This window comes from Chaetura pelagica, unplaced genomic scaffold (genome assembly GCF_000747805.2).
Source record: "Chaetura pelagica isolate M959 unplaced genomic scaffold, ChaPel_1.0 scaffold31, whole genome shotgun sequence".
NCBI lineage: Eukaryota > Metazoa > Chordata > Aves > Apodiformes > Apodidae > Chaetura > Chaetura pelagica.
Genome location: NW_009952481.1, coordinates 1,252,236 through 1,274,637, shown reverse-complemented (window position 1 = coordinate 1,274,637; position 22,402 = coordinate 1,252,236). Strand labels below are relative to the sequence as shown.

General features: G+C 43.6%; 1 protein-coding gene across 1 annotated transcript in view; it reads left to right on the top strand.

Annotated features, from left to right (window-relative positions):
- Window positions 1-15,600, top strand: part of EGFLAM (EGF-like, fibronectin type III and laminin G domains) — a 62,783-nt gene extending 47,183 nt beyond the window's left edge. The window contains exons 17-24 of the mRNA XM_010008751.1: window positions 1,805-1,916; window positions 3,294-3,410; window positions 4,864-5,044; window positions 9,876-9,954; window positions 10,804-10,947; window positions 13,217-13,300; window positions 14,399-14,502; window positions 15,446-15,600. Coding sequence (XP_010007053.1) covers window positions 1,805-1,916; window positions 3,294-3,410; window positions 4,864-5,044; window positions 9,876-9,954; window positions 10,804-10,947; window positions 13,217-13,300; window positions 14,399-14,502; window positions 15,446-15,600 — 976 coding nt within the window. The remainder of the gene's footprint in view (window positions 1-1,804; window positions 1,917-3,293; window positions 3,411-4,863; window positions 5,045-9,875; window positions 9,955-10,803; window positions 10,948-13,216; window positions 13,301-14,398; window positions 14,503-15,445) is intronic.
- The last annotated feature ends 6,802 nt before the right edge of the window (window positions 15,601-22,402 follow it).

Sequence of the window (22,402 nt, the reverse complement as noted above, 5' to 3'; positions counted from 1 at the left end):
GGGTCTCTGGGAGAAGCATGGATGCAGAGCAGACTCATAGATGTAGAAACTGAGCTCTTTACCAACATGTCTCAGGGGAGAATTTGTTGTCCCCTGGGATTTCTCTTGGCTAGACATCCACAAGGTCAAGATCATAATCACTGGGTGTATTTTTTAAGGTTTGGTTTGCTTGGGGAAAAGCAGTCCTTAAACCCACAGCACATGAGGAGCCAAAAGTGTTGAAATGCCTGCAAAAAGCATTACAAAACTAATGCTGGTTTCAGAAAGCCTGTGAATCCAAGAAATAGCATGAAACTCTGAAGTGATGACTCTTCAAGGCTTAATCATCCCTAATTATAATTAAATCTAGCAGAGCAGGAAGGTTAGCATGGTGATAACCTAATCAGCAGAGGAGATAAAATGCATATATTGCCACTTATTAAGTAGCCAAGTTTATCTGTTTCTTTTGTGTATGTATATTGACTTTTCAAGGTGATTAAATTCTGTTGCCTATTTGTTTACCCAAGGTAGTTAAACCTCAAATGCCCCTACATAGGAAAAAGGACAAGTGAGTGGTATTGTTCAGTGATATTTTTATGGGGGTTTGCTGAACCAAGAGTCAAAGACTATTGCCAGCATCCTCCAATGAGATTAAAATGAGAAAATCTGAGCAGCAAAATAGATACAACAACTGATCAGAAAAAAAGAAAGAAAAAAGTGAAACTGTTATTTTCACATTTTCAACATGATGCACTTTTTAAAATTGGCATTCAAATCACTATTGACTCACTATTTCAAATCACAGTTTTTTTCAGTTCTTTCATTTTTATATGTATCTTTTTCATTTTTAAATGTGAATAGCCTGAAAATAAGACATTCTTTCACCTCAAACAGTTTGGGGTTTTTTGTTGTTGTTGTTGTTGTTTTTGTTCCACTGCAAGTCTTCGGGTGTCCCAGTTTCTGATTTTTCTAGTTGACTACTGAATCAAACACAAGTTTTCATTGCTTCTGGAGGAAAGACTGCAAGATAACATTTAGACAGAAAATGTCTTAACCAATGTAGTAAAATGACATCTGAAAAACAGATAAAAAGTTCTGTAGAAGTTGTAAAGGGCAATGGGGTTTTGCCCTTTATACAGGCTGCTATTCATATTAGACCTCAACTAATAAAGATTGTTAAGAACAGTTTTAAAATACTTCCTTTGAGACTGGTGAATGCTTTGCACAAGTGGGGATTATTGTTCCTAGCCAGGATCTCATCACATCATTAAGGTTGTATTTTAGTTACTTCCCCTTAATGTACAGCAGCCGGGGCTGCATGTCGTGTGTGTGGTTGTGACTGTAATGAACTGCATAAATAGAGCAAATCAGCCCAAAACAGAGGAGTTCTGTTTTTAAAAAAAAACAAAGAATATGGGACTAGACTGACCACTAAGTGGGAAGCTTTATCTCTAGGCTTATGTCATTATGAAATCAGGATGTACAGCTCAGACAAAAATTTGTATTTATGTCTTATAAATGATTGAGTAAAAAAATTAGCTTGGAGGTAGATTAGATGCATGTTGTTTATAGAAATGTTTGATTTACAAATGAAAGTAGAATGCTTGTTATATGCTGTAGGAGCATGGTCTTATTTTGCTTTGCTGATGAGACTAAGAAATTGTATTACTTCCTTATAAGAAAAGAAACACAGTGTTTTATTTTAATTTTTTTATTTACAAAATAATCCCAGAGGGCTTGACTTTTTAACATGACAAAAATATTCGAAAATACCAGAAAGGCAAAAGATAATAAATACTTGAAAGTTTTCTTCCCCTTAAAACAGGAGTGAAGAACCTGTCAGTCTGGGCCAATGGCATGAATTGCAAGTGTCTCGCACAGCAAAGAATGGTATCTTACAAGTGGACAAACAAAAGCCAGTGGAAGGGATGGCAGAGGTGAGCATATGACATGGGTTGTCATGAAAAGGGCTGTTAGACAAAAAAATGATTGCATCCTAAACAACCCAGGCTGCTCTTAAAGATCTTATGAGCTCAAAAAAGTGTACATGTTAGAGCATCATTTTCTTAAGCCCAAAACTGGAATTTTGCACATGAAGTCTACCCTCTGAAGACAGGTATCCTTGTAAAGGCAGCTGAAATCACAACCTTACTGCTCTTGCCGGTGGACCTGGGGACTCACATTTTTGAGTTTGGTTCTCACACGTTATTGAGGTTCTTTTCTTGATTGTTACTGGTTAAGGCTAATTCCTTTGAACAATGTGTGCTCTGTGAAAGGCAATAACTGGAGAAGGATGAAACGTCCTGTTTATACCTTGCTCTGTATTATGCTAAGAAGGAGGCTGAAGGGGAATTGTTTCTTTGGCTTTTCCTTCTAAATAAGCTTTCAGTACAGAGTAAGAGGTGGAATACCTAGACAGTTGAAGGCTTGTATTTTATTCTTCGCTGACTAAGAATTATAGTGAGTGAAGTTTTTAATAAGGTTAAAATTTGCTTGTACCAAGCAGAGTATTCACTCTTAGGCACTCAAATGCATACACAGAGATGTTTTTTCATCCCAAGAACTTGAGGCTAGAACAGCTTAGAAAATGCTTCTTATTTTTTCCCAGTAGAAAGTCTGGTTAGAAAACCAAACTCCAAATTCTGTTAGCAGAAGAATCTGCAAGATTTTCTGCAAACTGGGAAAATATTTAAAGCTTAGACTTCTCTTGAGGAAATTAAAAAGACTGAAATTCTATTTTTCTGTCAAGAAACCAATCGAGTGGGAATGGGAAACATTCAAACAGAGCAGTTGAGATCTCTTTAGATAGATGGGTCAAGATAGATGAGATTTTTTTTAAAATTTTTTTTTTCTCCAAGTGCTGCATTGCAGGAGGACAAGGAGGTTGTCTGAAAGCTCCCAACAAAGAAATCACAGGAGCTTCTGCAGGACTGGAGTTACACAGCTAATCTGTTCTTACACCTGCCAGTTCACTCCATGACACTGACTAGTCCCATTAGGTATCCTGAGCTTCTGGTATTCACTTCTGGTAGCTAATGCAAACTTAAATTTCTTCCATTTAACCCCACATCTTGCAATGGATTAGCTTTGCAGATGTTGGAAAGATTAAGCGAGTCTCTGGACTTCATTCTGATTTTAAAATTATGAACCTTGTTCTGGTTCTAAAGTCACATCTATGTTCCTCATCTAATTGCAAATACAGCTAGATGGGCAGTCAGAAGTCGAAATCAGTCAGTTTCCTCTCTCCTCTTTCTTACTTCAGTATACCAAGTTTGAAATACGTTTGAAAAATGTTTTCCTTTTCCTTCTTGCAGGGGGCTTTTACACAGATTAAGTGCAGCTCTGAAATATTTATTGGTGGAGTCCCTAATTATGATGATGTGAAGAAGAACTCTGGGATCCTCAGGCCCTTCAGTGGGAGCATCCAGAAGGTATGTGCCCAGAGTAACACTGGAGATATTTATTTCCATCTCACTTAGTACACAGTTCAGGTGAAAGCTTGCCCTTATGTTACTGTCAATATTAAAAATAATCCAACATTTCACCTCAGGAGCCCACCAGAAAGTGCTTAAACACATACTTCACAGTGAAAAGCCATTTTAATATTAATAGGCAGAAAATATTACCACTGCTGTAGTTTTCATACTGTACTATTATGTGATCAGAAGCCAATAAGGCATCAAGTTCAGAATGATGCATGAAGCTGTATCAAGATTAGAAGCTTCAAAGTGCCCTTCAGCAAAAATATATAAATAAACTAACAGAAGAAATGCTCAAAGACTTCAAGGTGTGCACACTAAGACAGCTAAATGTCTGAGGTAACCAAAACAGTAAAGAGTGAAAAAGAAGCTGCAAAAAGTGTATCCCAGCCTAGCTATAGTATTCTTGTACCACACAGTACTTAAACACCTTACTGCCTTCCCTTCTTTACAATTTTTAAGTTAAAAAGAGGCTGAAAAGATAGTGAAGTCCTCACTGGTCTGTCTTTATTTCAAGACTGGATGCTTTTTGCTGTTGTACCTGTTCAATGCTGTTTGAAACCAAATATATTGACTTGATACAATCTCTTCTCCCTAGCAAGTCCCCCTAAGGTCCATCATCTGGGTTACGCAGGAGTCAGAGTAACAGGCCATTCTCGTTTCTGGCTTTAAAAAATGTGTCTTTGTGAAAACAGTCTTCTTCTTGTCATGTGGCTGAGATCAGAAGTTGTATCCACACATAAAGTCTTTGCCAAGATATCAGTTGAGGTTATAAAAAGTGTCAGTTTATATTGGAGAACATACGTTGTTGACACATAGGAAAAATCCCAACATTTAACAGTTCTCCTTGGTTTAGATACAAACAGTTTTGTGAAGACATTAATAATGTTTTTTATCCATTCTTGGATCTCTAGCTTCTTGCAGGCAAGAAGAGATCCCAGAAAGCAACAGAAAATGTGAAAAACAGGCTGTTCTCTTAGTATTTCTGTTGTCAACACTTGTCTCCTGGGGGGTTTCCTGTGCTCAGAAATGTTTTCCCTCAACAGTGCTCATCTAATTTTACAGTCCTAGCTCACAGTTCTGCTGGTGTTCAGACACAACGGGTAAATCCCACACAGCGTCACCCCATATGGAGGTTGCCTAAGTCTGTGTCACAAAACATAATATAAATTCATCTCCAGCTGGTCAGGGTGAGCAACATAATGAGTTGGACTGCTGCAACTGGAAAACACTCATCACAAGATATAGGTTTTTTGGCCGAAAATTTATGGTTACCTTTGTCTGAGGTCTTTTAGAGAAGTCTTCTGACTAGCACAGCAATACTGAAAGTTTGGAGGGCTTGAGTATGAATTTATTATTAAAATTAATTATTTTATTTATTTTTTATTTTTTTTTTACCTCATAGATTATCTTGAATGACCGGGCAATCGATGTGAAGAAAGATTTCACTTTTGGAGTCAACCTAGCAAATGCTGCCCACCCTTGCGTGAGCTCGCCATGTGCAAATGGAGGCACCTGCGTTCCCAAGAAGGACAGCTATGAATGTGACTGTCCCCTGGGTTTTGATGGGCACACTGCCAAAAAAGGTAACCATGACTGCATTTCAATCCAGCAATCTGGATCTGATCCCCAAAATGAGAGGTTTGGCACCTACAACTACTGGTATACATGCCGCTTGAACTAGAAATTAGAGCTGCCTTTGAACATCCCACATACCCGGGGAAGAATTTGTTTTGTTATTTAGGAATGTGGTAACTGTTATCCCAGCAGCCTAGTATCTGTTTTTTTGTGGTGGCCAACATGAGCATACACTTCATACACCTTCCTAATTATGCAGTGCTATACAAAGGGGGAATTCCTTCCAACGTCCTCCAGCCAGTGATTGTTGTGTCCTGACGCACAGGACAGCTATGAATGTGACTGTCCCCTGGGTTTTGATGGGCAGCACTGCCAAAAAGGTAACCATGACTGCATTTCAATCCAGCAATCTGGATCTGATCCCCAAAATGAGAGGTTTGGCACCTACAACTACTGGTATACATGCCGCTTGAACTAGAAATTAGAGCTGCCTTTGAACATCCCACATACCCGGGGAAGAATTTGTTTTGTTATTTAGGAATGTGGTAACTGTTATCCCAGCAGCCTAGTATCTGTTTTTTTGTGGTGGCCAACATGAGCATACACTTCATACACCTTCCTAATTATGCAGTGCTATACAAAGGGGGAATTCCTTCCAACGTCCTCCAGCCAGTGATTGTTGTGTCCTGACGCATGAGTATTAATAACCCATGTAATTTTATCCTCCCTGGGGCTCACAGCAAGCTCTGTTCTCTTATACGAAAAGGTCTAGTCCTTTTTTAGTCACTGGCTACTCCGATGCTATTTTCACAATCTACACAAACCCTGCTCTGGTATGGTAACAGAGACCATCAAGGAGGAAAACCTGCCCAAATGCACATTATTCTTCCCTTAGAGCCACTGTAATAGTTCAAATTATAGATTCCGGACTGCATGGTGTTAAAAAATGCACCTTGGGTTACTCCACTAGATGGAGATGTTTGCCTACCGTCAGGCTTGATTTTAAGTAGTCCCTCAGAGAAGATTTTGTAATACAACACCGAACTCAGTTCAAGAGAACTGACTGACATTATTGTCTTCACCCACTCCTTCATTTCTCCCAGAACACATTTTTAAGTTAAAAGTAGTGGTTTTGGTTAAATTGTGATGATCAGATTAGCCTTTTCTTAAAAAAAAAAAGGACCAAAAACCCCCCAAAACCAAAACCCAGTATCTTAGAACAAAACCGTTTTATTAAAATGCAATGCAAGAAATCCATTTGCTTACGTTGTTGTGGTCTAAGTAACAGCTGGAGCAACGTCATTTATCCTGGCTTCTCTGTGGGGAGGAGGGAGAATTGTGGTTTTGGCTTTTTAGTTAGGTGCATGGTGCCAGGCTCCTGACTTCAAGATGGTATCTGCAGCAGTACCAGGATCTCCAAGGCCAGACAGGGCAAGTGAATGGTTTGCAGCTTGGGTGTGTGGCAGCCTGACTACTCAGTGGGCACTTGTGTGCTGGTCAGGCCACAGCTCCTCACTGCTGTCTACTCCTGAGCTGTGCCCAGCCCTGAGGGCAGACTGTGCTCTGCCTGCTGCCACTGCAGCCTGGTGGCAGTGGCAGTGTTGCCCCTGGCCTGCATGCCACTGCTCTGCTCCCTGGAATTCCACTGCTTTGCTCCCCAGTGTCACCCCAGGGGGTGCACTGCCACGGGGAGACAGCCTGAAGCCCCTTGTGCCTTTGGCTTTAACTGAATCCTGGGGTTTGATTTCTATGTGAATCCAGCTTGTCTCAGATTTAAACCTGGCCTGGGCAAGTCGTCTGTCTTCTCTTCTACTGCCTGTGGCTGCCGTTCAGGTGCCTTCAATGCCTTCCTGCACTGGTGCCAAAAGTCCAAGTTTTTGCAGATGGATGTGTAGAGAGCATGAATGTCTCTCCTCCTAAAACTAAGTCCAGGACAGCTTTAATGAACCTGGAGCAGATTTCTCAAAATAATCCTTACCTGTGTCTCTTCAGTAGGATGTAGACACAGCTAAGGCAGGATTCACACGTGTGTCCCCTCCTCCTTCAGAACAGGATTTTGGTTAGAGCACTTAGAGAGTATGTGAGAGGCTGAAGGTGCGTTCTCCAACCTGTGTCCTGGTGCACTGCTGTATCCCCAGACCCTGAAAAAACAAAGTTCTTGAGAGGAACTGCACCTCATTCTCCAAAATTGCACATCACTTATGAAACAATTTAAATCATGCTGGTATCGGGTGTATGAGATACTGATTAATATCGTAATGGATCGTTGGCCTAGGATTCAATAGAATTTCTGCTGGCATTGCTGAGATTTTTATATTCTGTATAAACTGTGGGGAGTGTTAAAGTATAAATTCTTTATACTTAATTGTGAAGTAGAACAGTGTCCTGTTTCTTTCCCCTGATTAGAGCTGATCCTCAGATAAACCATGATGAATCATGAGGAATTGAAAACCAGATCTGAGGTTTTTGGTGCTGATCCTACCTGTCTGCATCTTTGTGTGTTTTGAGCAGGCGAATATAAATACTTGGGCAAAACATTAATGAAAGAGTGCTGCCTTCATAGGTGGTTATAACTGCCTATGCAAAAGGGAAGTGGGGATCAAGCATTTTTGGAAAAGTGGGCATGAAACTGGACCGTCACTGGAAGGAAGACTTTTATGCTATAGAAAAATAAAACCAGAATGTTCTTGTTTTGTTTTGTGCTGACTCATTGCAGAGTGTGGAAGTTACTGCCTGAACAGTAAGTACTGCAAATAATTTGAAAAGTGCTCTGTCATTGTGTATCTGTGTCTGCTCTAGCAAGCTAGATACTGGATTTCCATTAAGCCTAGCAAATTTCTGTTATTAATCAAATATATTTATGGGATTATATAGTACTTCCTTAAACCTTGTTAATTGATATTTTAAACTACATCCAGGCAAATGCAGAGCTGGTCCCTGTATTCGCAAAGCAGGGGGACCAGGCAGCTGACTGAGTGCTTTGTAGGAGTAGGTGCTGCTTCAGGCTGCCCTGCAGTTCAGAGTTCAACAGTGACTCATTATGAGAGCTTTGGTGCCTCTCAGTCAAATGATGAGCAGGGAGGGAGTGAAGGTGTTCAGTCTTGGTGGTCTATAGTGCACCTGTTCCTTTCTAGTTGTGAAGCTCCTGCATGCATCAAGGGTGGTGCTGAAACTGCTTTCTGTGGCCAAATGCAGTGCAGTAAGTAAAGAGCAAGCAGAGACAAATGTCCATCAAGCTCCATGGCAGAAATCGGAGTGCCAGAGCAAGCACCAGGGTTGCTGCACAGCCTGGGCACCTTCCTCTGCCAAAAGCAAGGGCAGCAGGGCTCTAATGCTGGTCTGGAGTGTGATGGGGGAAGAAGGGCTTCTTTTATGGTGTCCTGCCATCTGCTGTGATCAGAGACTGTTCAGTGCAGAAAGCATTAGGCCTGGTGAGGAATGTCTGGCTGAGTGTAACACAACTTTTGCAATCGTCCACTGATGCTGGCAGGCTGCAGGCTGTGGACTGCCTGTGATGGTTTCTTTAGACACATTAGGCAGGTTTCCTGATTTCAACATTGTTGAAAATGGGCATTTTTTACTATCTAAAGTTCTCAGTCTCAGCACTTAGGGCTAAATTTCATATTGCCGTTCTGGGCTGCTGAACTACACCAATTGTTGCATATCTGTGTTAGAGTGAGCTCTTAAGGCCCAGCCAGCCTCTGCATTGCACAAAGAAATCTAGCATCCATGCCCTGAAAAGCTTGAAATTTATATAGATGGGATTAGTTGTGGGTTGCAGGGATTAGTTCTCAAGAAGCAAATAGGATGAAGGCAGCTATTTTAAAGAATTTCTGAAACTGGCTTATATGAATGCAGCAGTCAGTGAAGAGAGATCAGCAGTGAGCTGTAGGATGTTCACTCAAAAGGAAGTTTGTTCAGGCCAGGGCTCATAGTCTGCCAAACTCGATGTATGTGGGATATATATCACATATCTGAGTTATTTTGCCAGAGTTTTCTCTGTGGGCTGCAGTACACTAGCTCCAGGTCTGTTTGCAATGTGCACTGCTATCCCATCAGCTGTACAGCACAGCTGTACAAAGGGCTGTCCCTAGAGAAATGGGAGATAATGTGTGGGACACCAGTGAGGTCTGAGAACAACATCCAAGGGAGCACTGCAGCATGTCAAATGTATTCATCAAGAGGCTTTGCAGCCCCTGTCACACAGTCTTCAGCATAGTCTTTCTTGCTTCCAATAGACCTAAAGGGATTAGGGGGAAGCTACATGGCCTCCTTGGAGTTAGCCTTCCCCTGCACTTCTCCCCAGGGGTAAGCCCTGTGTGGCAGCAGCTGCTCTGTGCGAAGTCACATACTTGAAAGGAGAAAATGGGGAGCTCACAGGTTGCCTCTTCTGCCCTCCAGCCTTGCTTTGCAGAGAGGTCTCAGCACGTGTTCTGCATGTGGTGCTCCACTGGGAGCTGGGGAGGAGTTTCTTAGACTAAGAACAGAGGCTGGTTAATGCATAAGCTTTGGCAGGAGGGTGGCTTGGAGTGCATGGAGAATCAAGGAATGTGGAAACAGGGATAAAAATAAAATTTGCAGTGTTTTCCCAGTACTACATACTTTCCTGTGCCGATGTTTACTGTGGAGCAATACATTAGACCCATGACATTAAGGCTGTAAGTAAGGCACTGTTGGCTGTTTAAATTGCAACTACTGTCTTTACATTTGGGTATGAACTGGATGTTCCGTTCTTTGCCACTGGCTTGTAGCTGGCAATGCTGTAATCTTGTCTGTGTTTTTCTTCCATTTCCATGTCAGTTAATGACACTCATCTTTGTTTTTTAATTTGCTTTTCAGCCATTACTGAAGCAATTGAAATCCCACAATTTATTGGTCGCAGTTACCTCACATATGATAACCCAGATATCCTGAAAAGGTAATGTACCTCTTGGGAACCTACACATGCTGTTTGTTAGCCATTATAGTGCTAGGACCATCATGTGGGAGGACGTTGAATACTATTTGAATAGTGTTGAATACGTTGAATACTGCTTGAAGCTTTACCATATTTCTAAATTTCAGGAAAAAAAAGATCTCTATGCATATGCTTATGGCTCAGTTTGTTATAATATCTGAGCATTTTCCACCCTTTAAAAAGTAGTTTGCACAGGCTACATCCGATATGGAGAAGGACTGGTGTTTGCTTTCTGAGAGCAAAGAACAGACAAATAGAGCTGATATCTGTGAAGACATGAAGTGTTTTAAGTCCTGGTTTAGTCTAGAATTCAGGTTTTCAAACTTCTTTTTGGCTGTTTGGTATCCTATAAGATGCCCAAATTCCAGAAAATTTTGGGTTGTTACAACAAATGCATCAATCTCTATTTCAGGCACTAGGTAGGGGAGGCTTTGCCAGCAGCTTGGTTCCTCTGACCTACCAGGACTTTCTGATTTGTCCTTTCTTATGCATCTTCCAGCAAACCTACTGGACTGGATTTCACACTAGACTTGGGGAGAAAATGTATTTTATCTTGTTTGTGTGGAATAATCCAGTAGCTATTGCTTCTGGGATTCTGGAGGACCAAGTTAAATTCCTCCTCTCTGAAATGCTGGAAGCAGGGATGAGAACCAGAGTGTCTCACACATCAGCACATCGGCAAATTACAAGGCATTAACCAGCAAGACTAGTGGAGACAAAATAGTGCCATCATCTTTCTGATTTGTTTGAAAGAACACTGTCCCAGTTCAATATTTTACTACTCTTTCCTTCTTCTCTACATAAAAACAGGGTATCAGGATCAAGAACAAATGTGTTCATGAGGTTTAAAACCACAATGAAGGAAGGTCTTTTGATGTGGAGAGGAGACAGTCCCATGCGACCAAATAGTGATTTCATTTCTCTAGGCCTTCAAGAAGGAGCACTAATATTCAGGTAAACTGTCACTCCCCCCCTTTTTTTTTTTTTTCCTGCATACACTACAACCCATGCTCAAAGGGATCTCCACAACACATCCAGTGCACTTGTCCATTGGTATAGTGGGAGACAATTGCATCAAAGTTTTGTTCAGTGATGAGCCCTGTTGTTCTTTGGGAAAGGCTGTGAGCTGAAGAGACAATGTGCTGTCAGGTTAGCATCATTCCCTCTCACTCCCTCCCTTTCTTCCAATTTTTACAGCATCAGATTTTTAGTATGGTTTTCCAAAAGTCACCCCATGAGGGTGCAAGTGCTGTTAGTAACTCCCCCCTCCCCTTGAAGCCCCTGCCGTCTCAGTTAAGCAGAACAGGTGTAGGGTGTGAGGAGCGAGCAGGAGTTGAGGAAGGATGCCCTGCTGATGTCTGTACTGACTGCAGAACCACTCTTCAGCAGAGGGTTCACCTTCTCAAACCTCCAGATGTCCAACTTGTGACACCAACCCAGCTGGCACCAGGCCAGGCGTTGCTACAGCCAACATCCACAGAACCACTTGTTTAAGAAAAAAATAATATTACTGTAAAAAGCTGAAACCAGGGAGTGTTGTGAAATGTCTGAAGCCATGTTCTCTCTCTCCAGAATTGCTTTCTCCCTTGCAGACACTTAGGCAGACTGCTATTTTTTGCAGGTTTTTTGGGGGGAACTCCTGCCTTTTGAAAGCCATATATTTGCTCATGATATCCTTTTAGGTCATGTAAGACAAAAACTGCAACAGCAAACTACAAAAATTATTGCAGACTGCTGTGTGACACTTGATCAAATGACAAAGATTTTGTTAATAATTTAGGCTAATTTGAAGCTACCTGGTGCTGTTTGCTACCATGGACACAAGAACAAAGTTACACATTTATATTTAAAATTTATTTAAAGCTGAGGAGGTTTGTGTGGTTTTCTATGGTTAACTTTCCAAAAACTCTTAGCTTCCTCACTGGCTCTGTAGAAATGGTGCATTTTTAAAATGTCATTGGGAGAAACTGTCTTTCCAAGTTGGTGGGTAGTAAGTGGCCAATCTATTTCTGTCTATTTTCTAGGCACAGTTCATGTTTATTAGGGTTGTTGTTATCTCCAAATGATGAAGATACAGCAAGATTTTAGACCAAAACAGCCAGATTTTATTGAAATATCTGTACCTTCCACACACATTTAGGAGGGTGTAAAATTTAAGACCCCAAATGAAAACTCTCATGATGAAAAAGAGCACTGAAAAAGATGGTGAAGAACAAATGCAAAAAAACTACCAGCCTATCCAAATTCTTCTATAGCTCTCAACCTAGACTAATATCTGAGTCCTGGGAAAAGGAGACGCTTGTTTGAGACTCAGTCTTTTGGAGAGGAGTCAAATTTTGAACAACCATTTTGCTCTGAGCAGCTGACAATTCAGATGTACTATTCTCGAGTACCTAACCCTGGCCATGGACTTAATTCCTGGTTCAGTCTTTTTTGAAGAGATGATGTTGGCTTTGTACTCCCAAGCTTCATGCAGACAAATCCAGGAGCTCAGGCTAATTAATCCTGCTTATTTTGGCAGCTAGGCACCCAATAGGTCACTGTGGTGTAGCATTTACTTCTCCTTTGTGAAGGTTTGCCCAGGTTTCTGGGACCAGAAATTAAGATGTCTGAAGTGTAACCATGATGGGCATGTTTTATCTGCTCAGTAATTTTAGTAGCAACAAACAAAAAGAAGTAATGAGAGCTGCAGTTGTAGTAGGGAACTTCATTATTATCTGCATTTACTTACTAGGCTGCATCCTTTTTAACATCACAGGTCTCTACCTTCCCTATAGTTCAGATGATTTGCAGATTTGTTATAGATCACACACTTATTTTCTCTTGTAATAGTTTATTTATTTACTGTGTTTGCAGCCTCCCACTGGTCTCACTCATTAGGCCAAAGGTCTGTAGGTCACTGACCTTCATAACCTCCTGTTTTGGAGAGGAACTGCCATGCAGAAGGCCCCCTCCTTGCTCCCGTGGGATGGCGGTGATGGTACTCATTCTAGCTGAGGCAGGAGGGAGTTTTGCATGTTCCTCTGTGAGCCTGACTCACACCACTGCTAAGCCTCCAAAGGACTCTGTACCAGTCTCTCCAAAGTCTGAGCTGTAAAGGTTGTTCTTGAGCTGAGCAGGTGAACGGGGCACAGAGTAAGGAGGTCTGAGAAAGCTGGCAGGCAGACAGTCATTGTAAGGGACACAATACACTTTTAATGCTTTTTATTATTATTATTTGTAGCTACAATTTGGGCAGTGGCATTGCTTCCATCATGGTGAACGGCTCTTTCAGTGATGGCCGGTGGCACAGGGTCAAGGCTGTTCGGTAAGTGGCCGTGCTTCATCTGGGAGGGGTTTGAAGCCACTCTGCCATTAAAGGTGCTCGCTGGCATGTCTGGATGTTGGCCAGGTGTGAATCTCTGCCACTCCATGCTCTCACGTCGCTGAGGAGTTGAACTGTTAGCAACTTGGCTGTTTCAGGACGATGTACACAAAGATTATTGTATTAGAGGTGACAGTGCCAACTCTGAAGCTCAGCACAGCTTGAGGCAGGCTGCCAAAGTCATGCAGTGCTATTCTGGGGTTGTGACAGACATGCTCTTAAGCCCATACCATTTGGGTTAAGAGTGCTTTTCTTCAATGTCTGCATTTTGAAATTCCCTAGTGAGCATTTTGCGGGCTGGCACAAGCACTGGAGCCCAGACAGTGTATGCCTACTTTTTCTATTTGGAGGAGGTGCAGACATCTTGCAGTGTATATATAACTCATATTTATAACTCATTACCTCATGGGAGGTGACTGTGCCCAGCAGGGAAAGCATGCATCCTTCTCTTCTTGGGATATCAGTTCCCTGGAAATCACTAGCTAACATTAGCTCAAAGTGTCACCAAATTGAGTGAGAACAGGAGCCCATCAAATGGTTCTTTTGTCAATGCAGTTATTGACCACATATACAATGGAAGTGGCCTAAAAACTCTAGGAGGAAACAAAACTACTTCCAGGTATGTTCTACCTTAGCTTGCCCTTTTCTTCCTTTCTGTTGAAGCTTCTGCTGTTGACTTTTTATATTACATCTGATCTTTATCAACACAGCAGAACCTGTCTGTCCTCTCTGAGATGTATAATCTACTTATTTCTCAGTTTTTTCTCTTCTGCAAATGTGTCCTTCCATTGGACATCTCCTACCCTTTGCAGGTCTCTGACATCTCCCACCCTTTGCAGGTCTCTGACATCTTAGTCCCTATAAAAAGAAAAACCACACTAAAGGGTCTGGATTGTCATTGGAAACTGCTGGTTCTGCAGTCCCAAGACTTTTCCATGAACCCTGCCAAGCACTGAATCATTCTGCTCTCCTAGTGATGGGGAGATGCTGCTTCTCATCTTCCCTCTTGGATGCATGAGAGAGGTTTGTTTCTCCTTTCAGGGATGGACAGTCTGGCAAAGTAACTGTGGACGATTATGGTGCCAGGACTGGTAAATCTCCTGGGAAAATGAGGCAGTTAAACATCAATGGAGATCTCTATGTGGGTGAGTGTTCACCGTTCGTATTCAAGACTCAGGAGCGTTTTTGTGTTTGTGGGGCTGGCTGCAAGGCAGGGAGGACATCCCAGCTCTGCCCACGTCAAGGCGAAGGTCTCTGGTCCTCCATAGCCTGTTTTTCATAGGGAAGCATCTCTGGGTGGATGGGGTAGACTGGTATGAGAAAGGTCCAACACCACTGAGTGCACTCAGTGAGTACCCCCAGCAGGTACAGAGGGAAACAGTGAGTGTCTGCTGTGAACCCCTCACCTTATTGGGAATCTGGGCACAGCTTATTCAGCTCTTTCTGATGCTTTGATTTCTGCAATAAATAATAATTATCTTAGTTAATCATTATTATCTTCTGCTTATCCCCTCTGTACTTGCAAGTGCTTAAAAGCTGTATTAAAAAAACCCAACAAACTAAACCAAACACAGAACCACAGAGGAACGTGTAAATTAAAATTAACTTTTGAGGTGCACTAGGAAGGCTAATGACATTGCTGGGCATGCGGGCTGCCAGTCGGGAGCAGAAACCCGTGTCAGTAGAGTTTCTCATCACTGCATTTCCCCCAGGTGGCATGAAGGAAATAGCCCTGCAGACAAACAGGCAGTACATGCGGGGCCTGGTGGGCTGCATCTCCCACCTCACCCTTTCAACCGACTAGCTTATTCAGCTCTTTCTGATGCTTTGATTTCTGCAATAAATAATAATTATCTTAGTTAATCATTATTATCTTCTGCTTATCCCCTCTGTACTTGCAAGTGCTTAAAAGCTGTATTAAAAAAACCCAACAAACTAAACCAAACACAGAACCACAGAGGAACGTGTAAATTAAAATTAACTTTTGAGGTGCACTAGGAAGGCTAATGACATTGCTGGGCATGCGGGCTGCCAGTCGGGAGCAGAAACCCGTGTCAGTAGAGTTTCTCATCACTGCATTTCCCCCAGGTGGCATGAAGGAAATAGCCCTGCAGACAAACAGGCAGTACATGCGGGGCCTGGTGGGCTGCATCTCCCACCTCACCCTTTCAACCGACTACCACATCTCGCTGGTGGAGGATGCTGCCGATGGGAAGAACATCAACATGTGTGGGACCAAGTGACAAGAGAGGAATCCCGGTGCCGAGGACCCGTCGTGTGCTTGTGTGTGTGTCTGAGTGTGAGCTGGCTGCCACTGCCCTCTCTGGGTGACCTGTCTTTGCCATCTGGGAAGGTGACAGAGCCAAAGGGAAATCCTGAAAAAATACAACCAAAAACCTCTCTGCTCCTCTGCTGATCAAACAAAACTGAATATTTTGTGTAGGAACCCATCCCCTCTACCCACTGAATGTTTAGTGAACCCTAAAGGTTGTGCATTGGTGCAAATGGCAAAGAAATGTGTGATGTTACGAGTAGCTCAGTGACTGTGTTGTGGTCCATTGGTTATCTTGTGTAATACCAGAGAGCAGTCCTGAAACACCTGCGCTCATCCCACTCTGCACTGGTATGACTGTGTTGTTCAACAAATATACCATGAGACAATATATCTATGCATTCAAATGTATGTCCTGGAACAAGAAGTTCTCCTTACCTGATTTACCTAAATTATGTTTCATCTGTGCAAATAACAGCTACAGTGACAGGTTTCAAATACTGTTGTTTGTTGAGAAGGAAAGTTCTTAAAGTCTACTTTTTTATTACAAGCAACAAAATCAATGAATCAATTTTGTAGAAGTAATTTTATACTTGTATATTTTTTATAGCAGCAGCAGATCTGCTTACATGGTATAACTTTTAACATTTAGGTGTACTACACAATTAGCTCTTTGCACTCTTACCTAAAATTAGCAAAGTGACCTGTGGTTTAAATTTGTTATACAGAAAGCTTAATGTCTGTACTATACAGTTCTGATGGGGATATTTGTGACTTATGACCAGTTTTAAATTTTTCTCTTTTTGTTTTGTAAATTTTGACAGTTCAAAGTTGTACATTATGAAGCTTTCCTGGCTTAAACAATTAAAAGATTAGGAAAAAAAAAGATAAGTGCTTGCTACTGTGGTATTATAAATCACTGGGGGTTGTTTGCTGAAAAATGAGAAAAAGCATGTACAAGAGACCTTGGTGGGTCACAGTCCTTCTAAAATGAAAAGTTTTCTAGGCACTGGACCAACATTTATGCAACCTTGATTGCCAAACTATAATGTAAGCAGGCAAGTGGAGTGCTGTCGAGACACTAAGGAAATGCACCAGATTTTCATAGTTTGGAGATTTTTCTTCCTTAACTCTTTGTTTGAAGCAGATCAGTGAACCACTGGGGGGGAGAATAAGGATCCACCATGCAGTGGGGCTCCCCACATGCTGGCAGTGGGAGCCTCATTGGCTCATACTCCTCATTGGTGCAGGCTTGTCTGAGTGCCTGTGAGTTACAAGGACCTGGTTTGGCAAAAGTGATGGAGATCAGGAGGGTTCTGATGGTTTTTACTTTGCCTAGAGTGCTCCTAGCTCCTTGGGAGCTAAAACGTATTTTTGAGGCTTGTCTCACCTGCAGATGACTGTGAGAAGTTGTACACTTGAGTGGAAAAAATAATAGCTGGTACTAGGTAATGGTACATACAAAGCAACTGTCAAGGAGACCCCCCAGCCCCTCTTCTGTGTGCTGAAAGGGATACATTGATAACTTGACTGAAAGTTCTAGTGTTCTTTGTAGACATGGCAGCAGTGGTCAGAAACAAATACTGAGACTTGCTAAAAATAGAAAGGAACAGAAAAATACATGGTGATGCCAGTGTGCAACATGTGAACCTGTGCTCTGCTCCCTGGACTTGAGTCACACTTCAGAAAAAACGGGACCTGTAGAAGAACTGGGCAGCTTGCAGAGAAGCTGGAGACATTCATGGCTCTCTTACCAGGAGAAACAAAGTTTTAGTCAGCTTGGGGAGCCCCATGGAAAGGGAGAAACCTGTGCATGGTCCTGAAAAAGCAGGGTAAAGTGTATGTTCAAGACGTGGCTTTAAAATTGAAGTAAATGGAAATTGATGCCATGGAGTGTGAAGGAGAAATGTGTAGAGTTTGATAAAGGGCGAACAAAGCAACCTCTGGACATTGGAGGTCTTGCTGGCTGCTCACTGCAGCAGCCCTTTGGCAGTGGCCAGACACAGCCTGTGCTCAGCTGCTGGAGAGGGAAGGGTCACGCTTTATGTGCTCAAGGAGTGTCTCCCAGATACCAGTGCCCTGTCTGGCACAGGGTAGGGGGATCTGGCCACTGGTGACAGGGGACAACGCTGGTTCAGAAACAGCATCAGCCTCTGCTCTGTCACATGCACCTTCCCTTTCCCACCCTTTCATTTCTGTTGCAGTTTGGGGAGCGTCTCCAAGACAAACATCTGGTGGGAGAGGTCTCTATTTTAAGATAATTTACTGCAGAGTGACAGGGGTTTTGGTCCAAGGCGATACTTACCCAGAACAAAAGCAGCTCTTTGAAATGCAGAGTAGGGGGAGAGTGGGTAGGAAATACCTCCGTTGTTGTTGTTGTGGAACAGGAAGAGCAACAAACGCAGCTTCCCAAGCTCCTGTTTCCAACTGCGCGTATCACCATGCGGGAATTCGGAGCTGGCACAGGCTGAGCTGTGCGGTGCCGCTCCGGCGGAGGGGATGGCAGAGATGCTGCAGGATTTGCAGCTTTAAAAAAAAAACCAACCCAACCAAACGAAAGCAAGAACACCAAACAAACAAAAGTCCTTTCTGCATCCTTTTAAAGATGGTCTGAGAAACTTCCAAAGAGGGAAGCATCCCGCAGCTGCATCTCTGGTCTCCCTGGTGAGGCTGGTGCTGGGTGAGAGGCATTGGGTTTCCATTCAAACGGATGAGCAGAATATAGGTGCCAAAAACTCAGGAACATCTGATCAGAAGTGGACTCCCGGCCACGCCCACCACCCCTCTGATGCTGGGCCAGGGAAGGAGAAGGAAAAGGCCAACAGTGCATGGCAGAGTGCTTAGTCATTTTCGCAGGAACTGGCCTGGATATACTGCTTACTGCCTCCGAAACTGTTTATTAGTCATGTTATTTATTCTTGGGCCATATCAGATGCTCAGCTTGACCCTGGTGCTGCTGCAGGATGATCTTTTGCCTGTTTTCAGACCCAGGTCCTTTTTGCCTGTGCAAACCAGCAGTGAAGCCAGCAGTCCCAGGTGCTTGTGTCTCTTTTATCCTATTTAATCCTCTTCCTAGAATTGCACTTCTCAGCCTTCTTCCTAATTTTCCATATTAATCCCAAAAGACATCCCCCTCCACTTTCTAGGGCTAAACACCCCCTGTTTTGCCACTTGCATGCCAGCTTGGATGGGCTAAGTCAGGCTTTGTGCTGGCCACTAGCTGTGGACAGAGCTGCTCTCTGCCTGCCCCTCACTGTGTCTGGGGCACAGCATATCTCACTATTCTCCACCATTTCTCCATCTCCCTGGTGACCAGCCACTTGGGAACCAGCAGTTATGTTTACTCAGGTCATCCTAAAGCAAAATATGGAAGGTGAAAAAAAAAGAAAGAAAATGAAGCAAAAAGGGACATCAAGGGGAAATAAGGCCAGATGAGACTTAGCAATAGTCTCTAAGGTAAGCAAATTCTTGCTGCACTGGTGTGTCCTGGGTGGTCCAAAGAGGGGGGCCAGGAGCTCTTTTCTATCCCAGCCCTCCCAGCCTGGCTGGGGGGAGCAAAGTGGCAAAGAGAAGAGGCTGCCAGTGTTGGGAAGCTGCCTATTTCCTGCTGCTGCATTAGCCTGCCACAGGTGCCTGTTAAAAGTTACTATTTTCTCAGGCAGACTTCGCTTTTGAGAAAAGGTTTTCATTCTGTTGATGAAGCAAAATAAGGCATGTTGTAAATGCATCATCCCAGCCCTGCACATGCAGCTCTCTTCATGGTGGCATCTCCCCTCAATGGGTAAAACTCCTCACTTCAAAGAGCTAAATAAAATGCAGCTGTGGTTTACTCACAGAGAGTGGCAGGCACAGCCCTCCAGCCAGATGCATCTTTTTATTAGAATTTTATTTCTTGGGGAGGCATGTGTGCACACAGTAGGGTTTTCCCTTCTCTAAATCAACACCTTCTGCTGATGCCTGAGTCAGGGTGTCACCTGCTCTGATGAGCATATTACCCATGACTCCCATTCCATTTTTACATTGGTTTGAGTCACCATGGGCATCCACGGACCCCTCGTCTGGCAATGATGCGTCCCTGTGCTCAGGCCTCCCACACAGCAGTAACAGCTTGGCACCGGCACCTGTGGTCACACAGCTCTGTGAGGTCCTGGCTCTGCAACCCCAGGGGCAGGACCTGACTCCTCTGTGAGTGCCCTCTTCCCAAACCCCTGCAACAGAGACCGCCTGGCAGCAATGCGACCAACTGACCTCATTTCATGTCGAGTATCCGTTTGCTGTCAGAGCATTTTTCTTTGTTTATTGTGCACAGAACAAAGACAACTTTGTCTCTCTCCCCCCGGCCACACTACTTCTATTTCAGTCTTCTTTCGTCTCCCTTTCTAGGAAAACAACGGTGCTGGTTTTTCAGCATCCATCCCCACAGGTTGTGTTTTCCAGCACTGTATCTTACAGTGACGTATGGGGACAGTGTGGAAGAAATGGGGCTGCATAGCATGGACACCCCACTTTTGGGTTCACAAACCAGTGGCTTTCCAACAATTTTTTCTGTTTTGTAGAACCTTAAATAGTTTCTAGTGGCAATACCATACATGGTCACTTTTTTGGACACTTTGGAATCTTCCTCTATTTTCCTGCCTTTTGAAGACTCCTGAGGGGAAATATTTGTTATTGTCTATATGATCACTCTTGGTTCCGGTTTTTTCCCTTCCACAGCACAATTAAAAAATGAAGCAGCAGAATCATAGAATCATAGAGTGGTTTGGGTTGGAAGGAACCTTGAAGATCATCTAGTTCCAACCCCCCTGCATTGACAGGGGCACCTCCCATTAGACCAGGTTGTTCAAAGCTGGAAAGAGCCCAGGAAACATGGAGGGCTCAAGTCCCTCTCCCCACTCTTGTCCTGATGGTGAAAAATGGGGTAGTCCATGCACACCATAACTACCAAAACTTTGAACTCAGTTGCTGTGATTTTGTAGCACAACTTAGTGTCTTTCATTAGTCATGACACCATGTGAAACTCAGACTGATTTTACTTTGTAGAAGTGTCTGTATTTGTAATTCCCAGGTACCTTGTAGATGCACCGAAAATTAAAAGCTCCAACTCACAATTGGCTTGGAGTGTTTAATCCAAATAAGGGCAGTGAAGCTGCTGAGCAAAAATGGAAACACAGGAGGCTCCTTCTAAACACTAGGAAACACTTTTTTACTGTGAAGGTGACTGAGCATTTGCACAGACTGCCCAGAAAGGTTGTAGAGTGTCCCTCCTGCAGATATCGAGTCCACATCTTGAATACTGTGTTGAGTTTTCTGCCCCTCATTCCAAGAAAGACACTGAGGTACTGGAATGCATCCAAAGAAGGGCAATGAAGCTGGTGAAGGGTCTAGAGCAAAAGACTTACAAGGAGTAGCTAACGGAACAGGGCTTGTTCAGTCTGGAGAAAAAGAAGCTGAGAGGAGACCTTGTTGCTCTCTACAATGACCTGAAAGGTGTTTGTAGTGGGGTGGGGGTTGGTCTCTTCTCCCGTGCAGCAAGTTGTAGGCGTCAAGTTGCACCAGGGGATGCTTAGAGTGGATGTTAGGAAAACTGCCTTCACTGAAAGGCTGGTCAGGCATTGCAACAGGCTGCCCAGGGCAGTGGTGGAGTCACCATCCCTGCAGGTGTTTAAAAGATGTGTATGTGTGGTGCTGAGGGACATGGTTTAGTGATGGACTTGCAGTGTGCCGAGTTAACAGTTGACCTTGGTCATCATAAAGGTCTTCTCCAACCAAGATTATTCTGTGCTCTGTACTGCCCATGTTTTGCAAATATGGCATGGCAGGATACTGTCAGTAACTGTTTTCTGCGCTGGCTAGAAGCCCTGCCTTGCCCTGGAGGTGGATGGGCACAGCCATGGTGCTGCACAGCCACCCCCAGGCAGGGCAGGCGGTGGGGCCACGGGCAGCAGCCCAGCACCCTGCACCCAGGCAGGGGCAGGGTGGGTGCTGAGGGGCCAGAGCCACCTCGCCTGCCCCAGGGCCACAGGTCTCCGCACATTTACTCTGCAGTGGCAGAGCACGGGCTGGTCTGCACCCACTGTGGACGTGGCACAGCTCTGTCCCTGTGAAGAAAACTGCTGCTTCCATGATCCTCTGGTGCTGCTGTTGAGTAAGTACCTCTGTGCTAATGGTGGAGAGACCCAGCTGTCCCTGAGATGTGTTGAATACCAAATCCAACAGGGCTTGCCTAGGTTTGAACAAGATATATCTGAACAACTTGCAACATCATCAGAAAATACTGCAAAATCATCATCCTTTTCTGTTTTTTAGACCTGAGGCCCAGCTGATGAAGTAAGATCTGTCTTGAACTCCTCCCTGGTGTTCCTGCACTGGCCAAAGCAATCGCAGGGCTTAGGAGCACAGCTGTAGGATTTCACCTTTGGAACAGTCAAAGCCTGCTTCCACAGCTCTATGGGTTTCAGTCTTTTCAGAGTAGTACTCTTCAGTTCTGCTTAAAGGATTGAGTACCCTTGATCCTGCACCTCCCCAGTGCTCATGGGAGCTGACACATCCTGCCTAATTGCTGGCCATACCTGTAAGTTGCATCAGTCTGTTATTTCAAGGTAAGGAATTGACTCTCTGGCTTTGGAGACCTCTTCCAAAGAGAGAGCATAGAGCTGCTGTGCCATGATGGCTTTATGTGACATGCTGTGATGTGGCAGCTGCCTGTCTGCACTGTGACAGGCCCGTGTGTCAACCACTAGTTCAGATGCTGTGGTTAGATGAGCCACAAAATT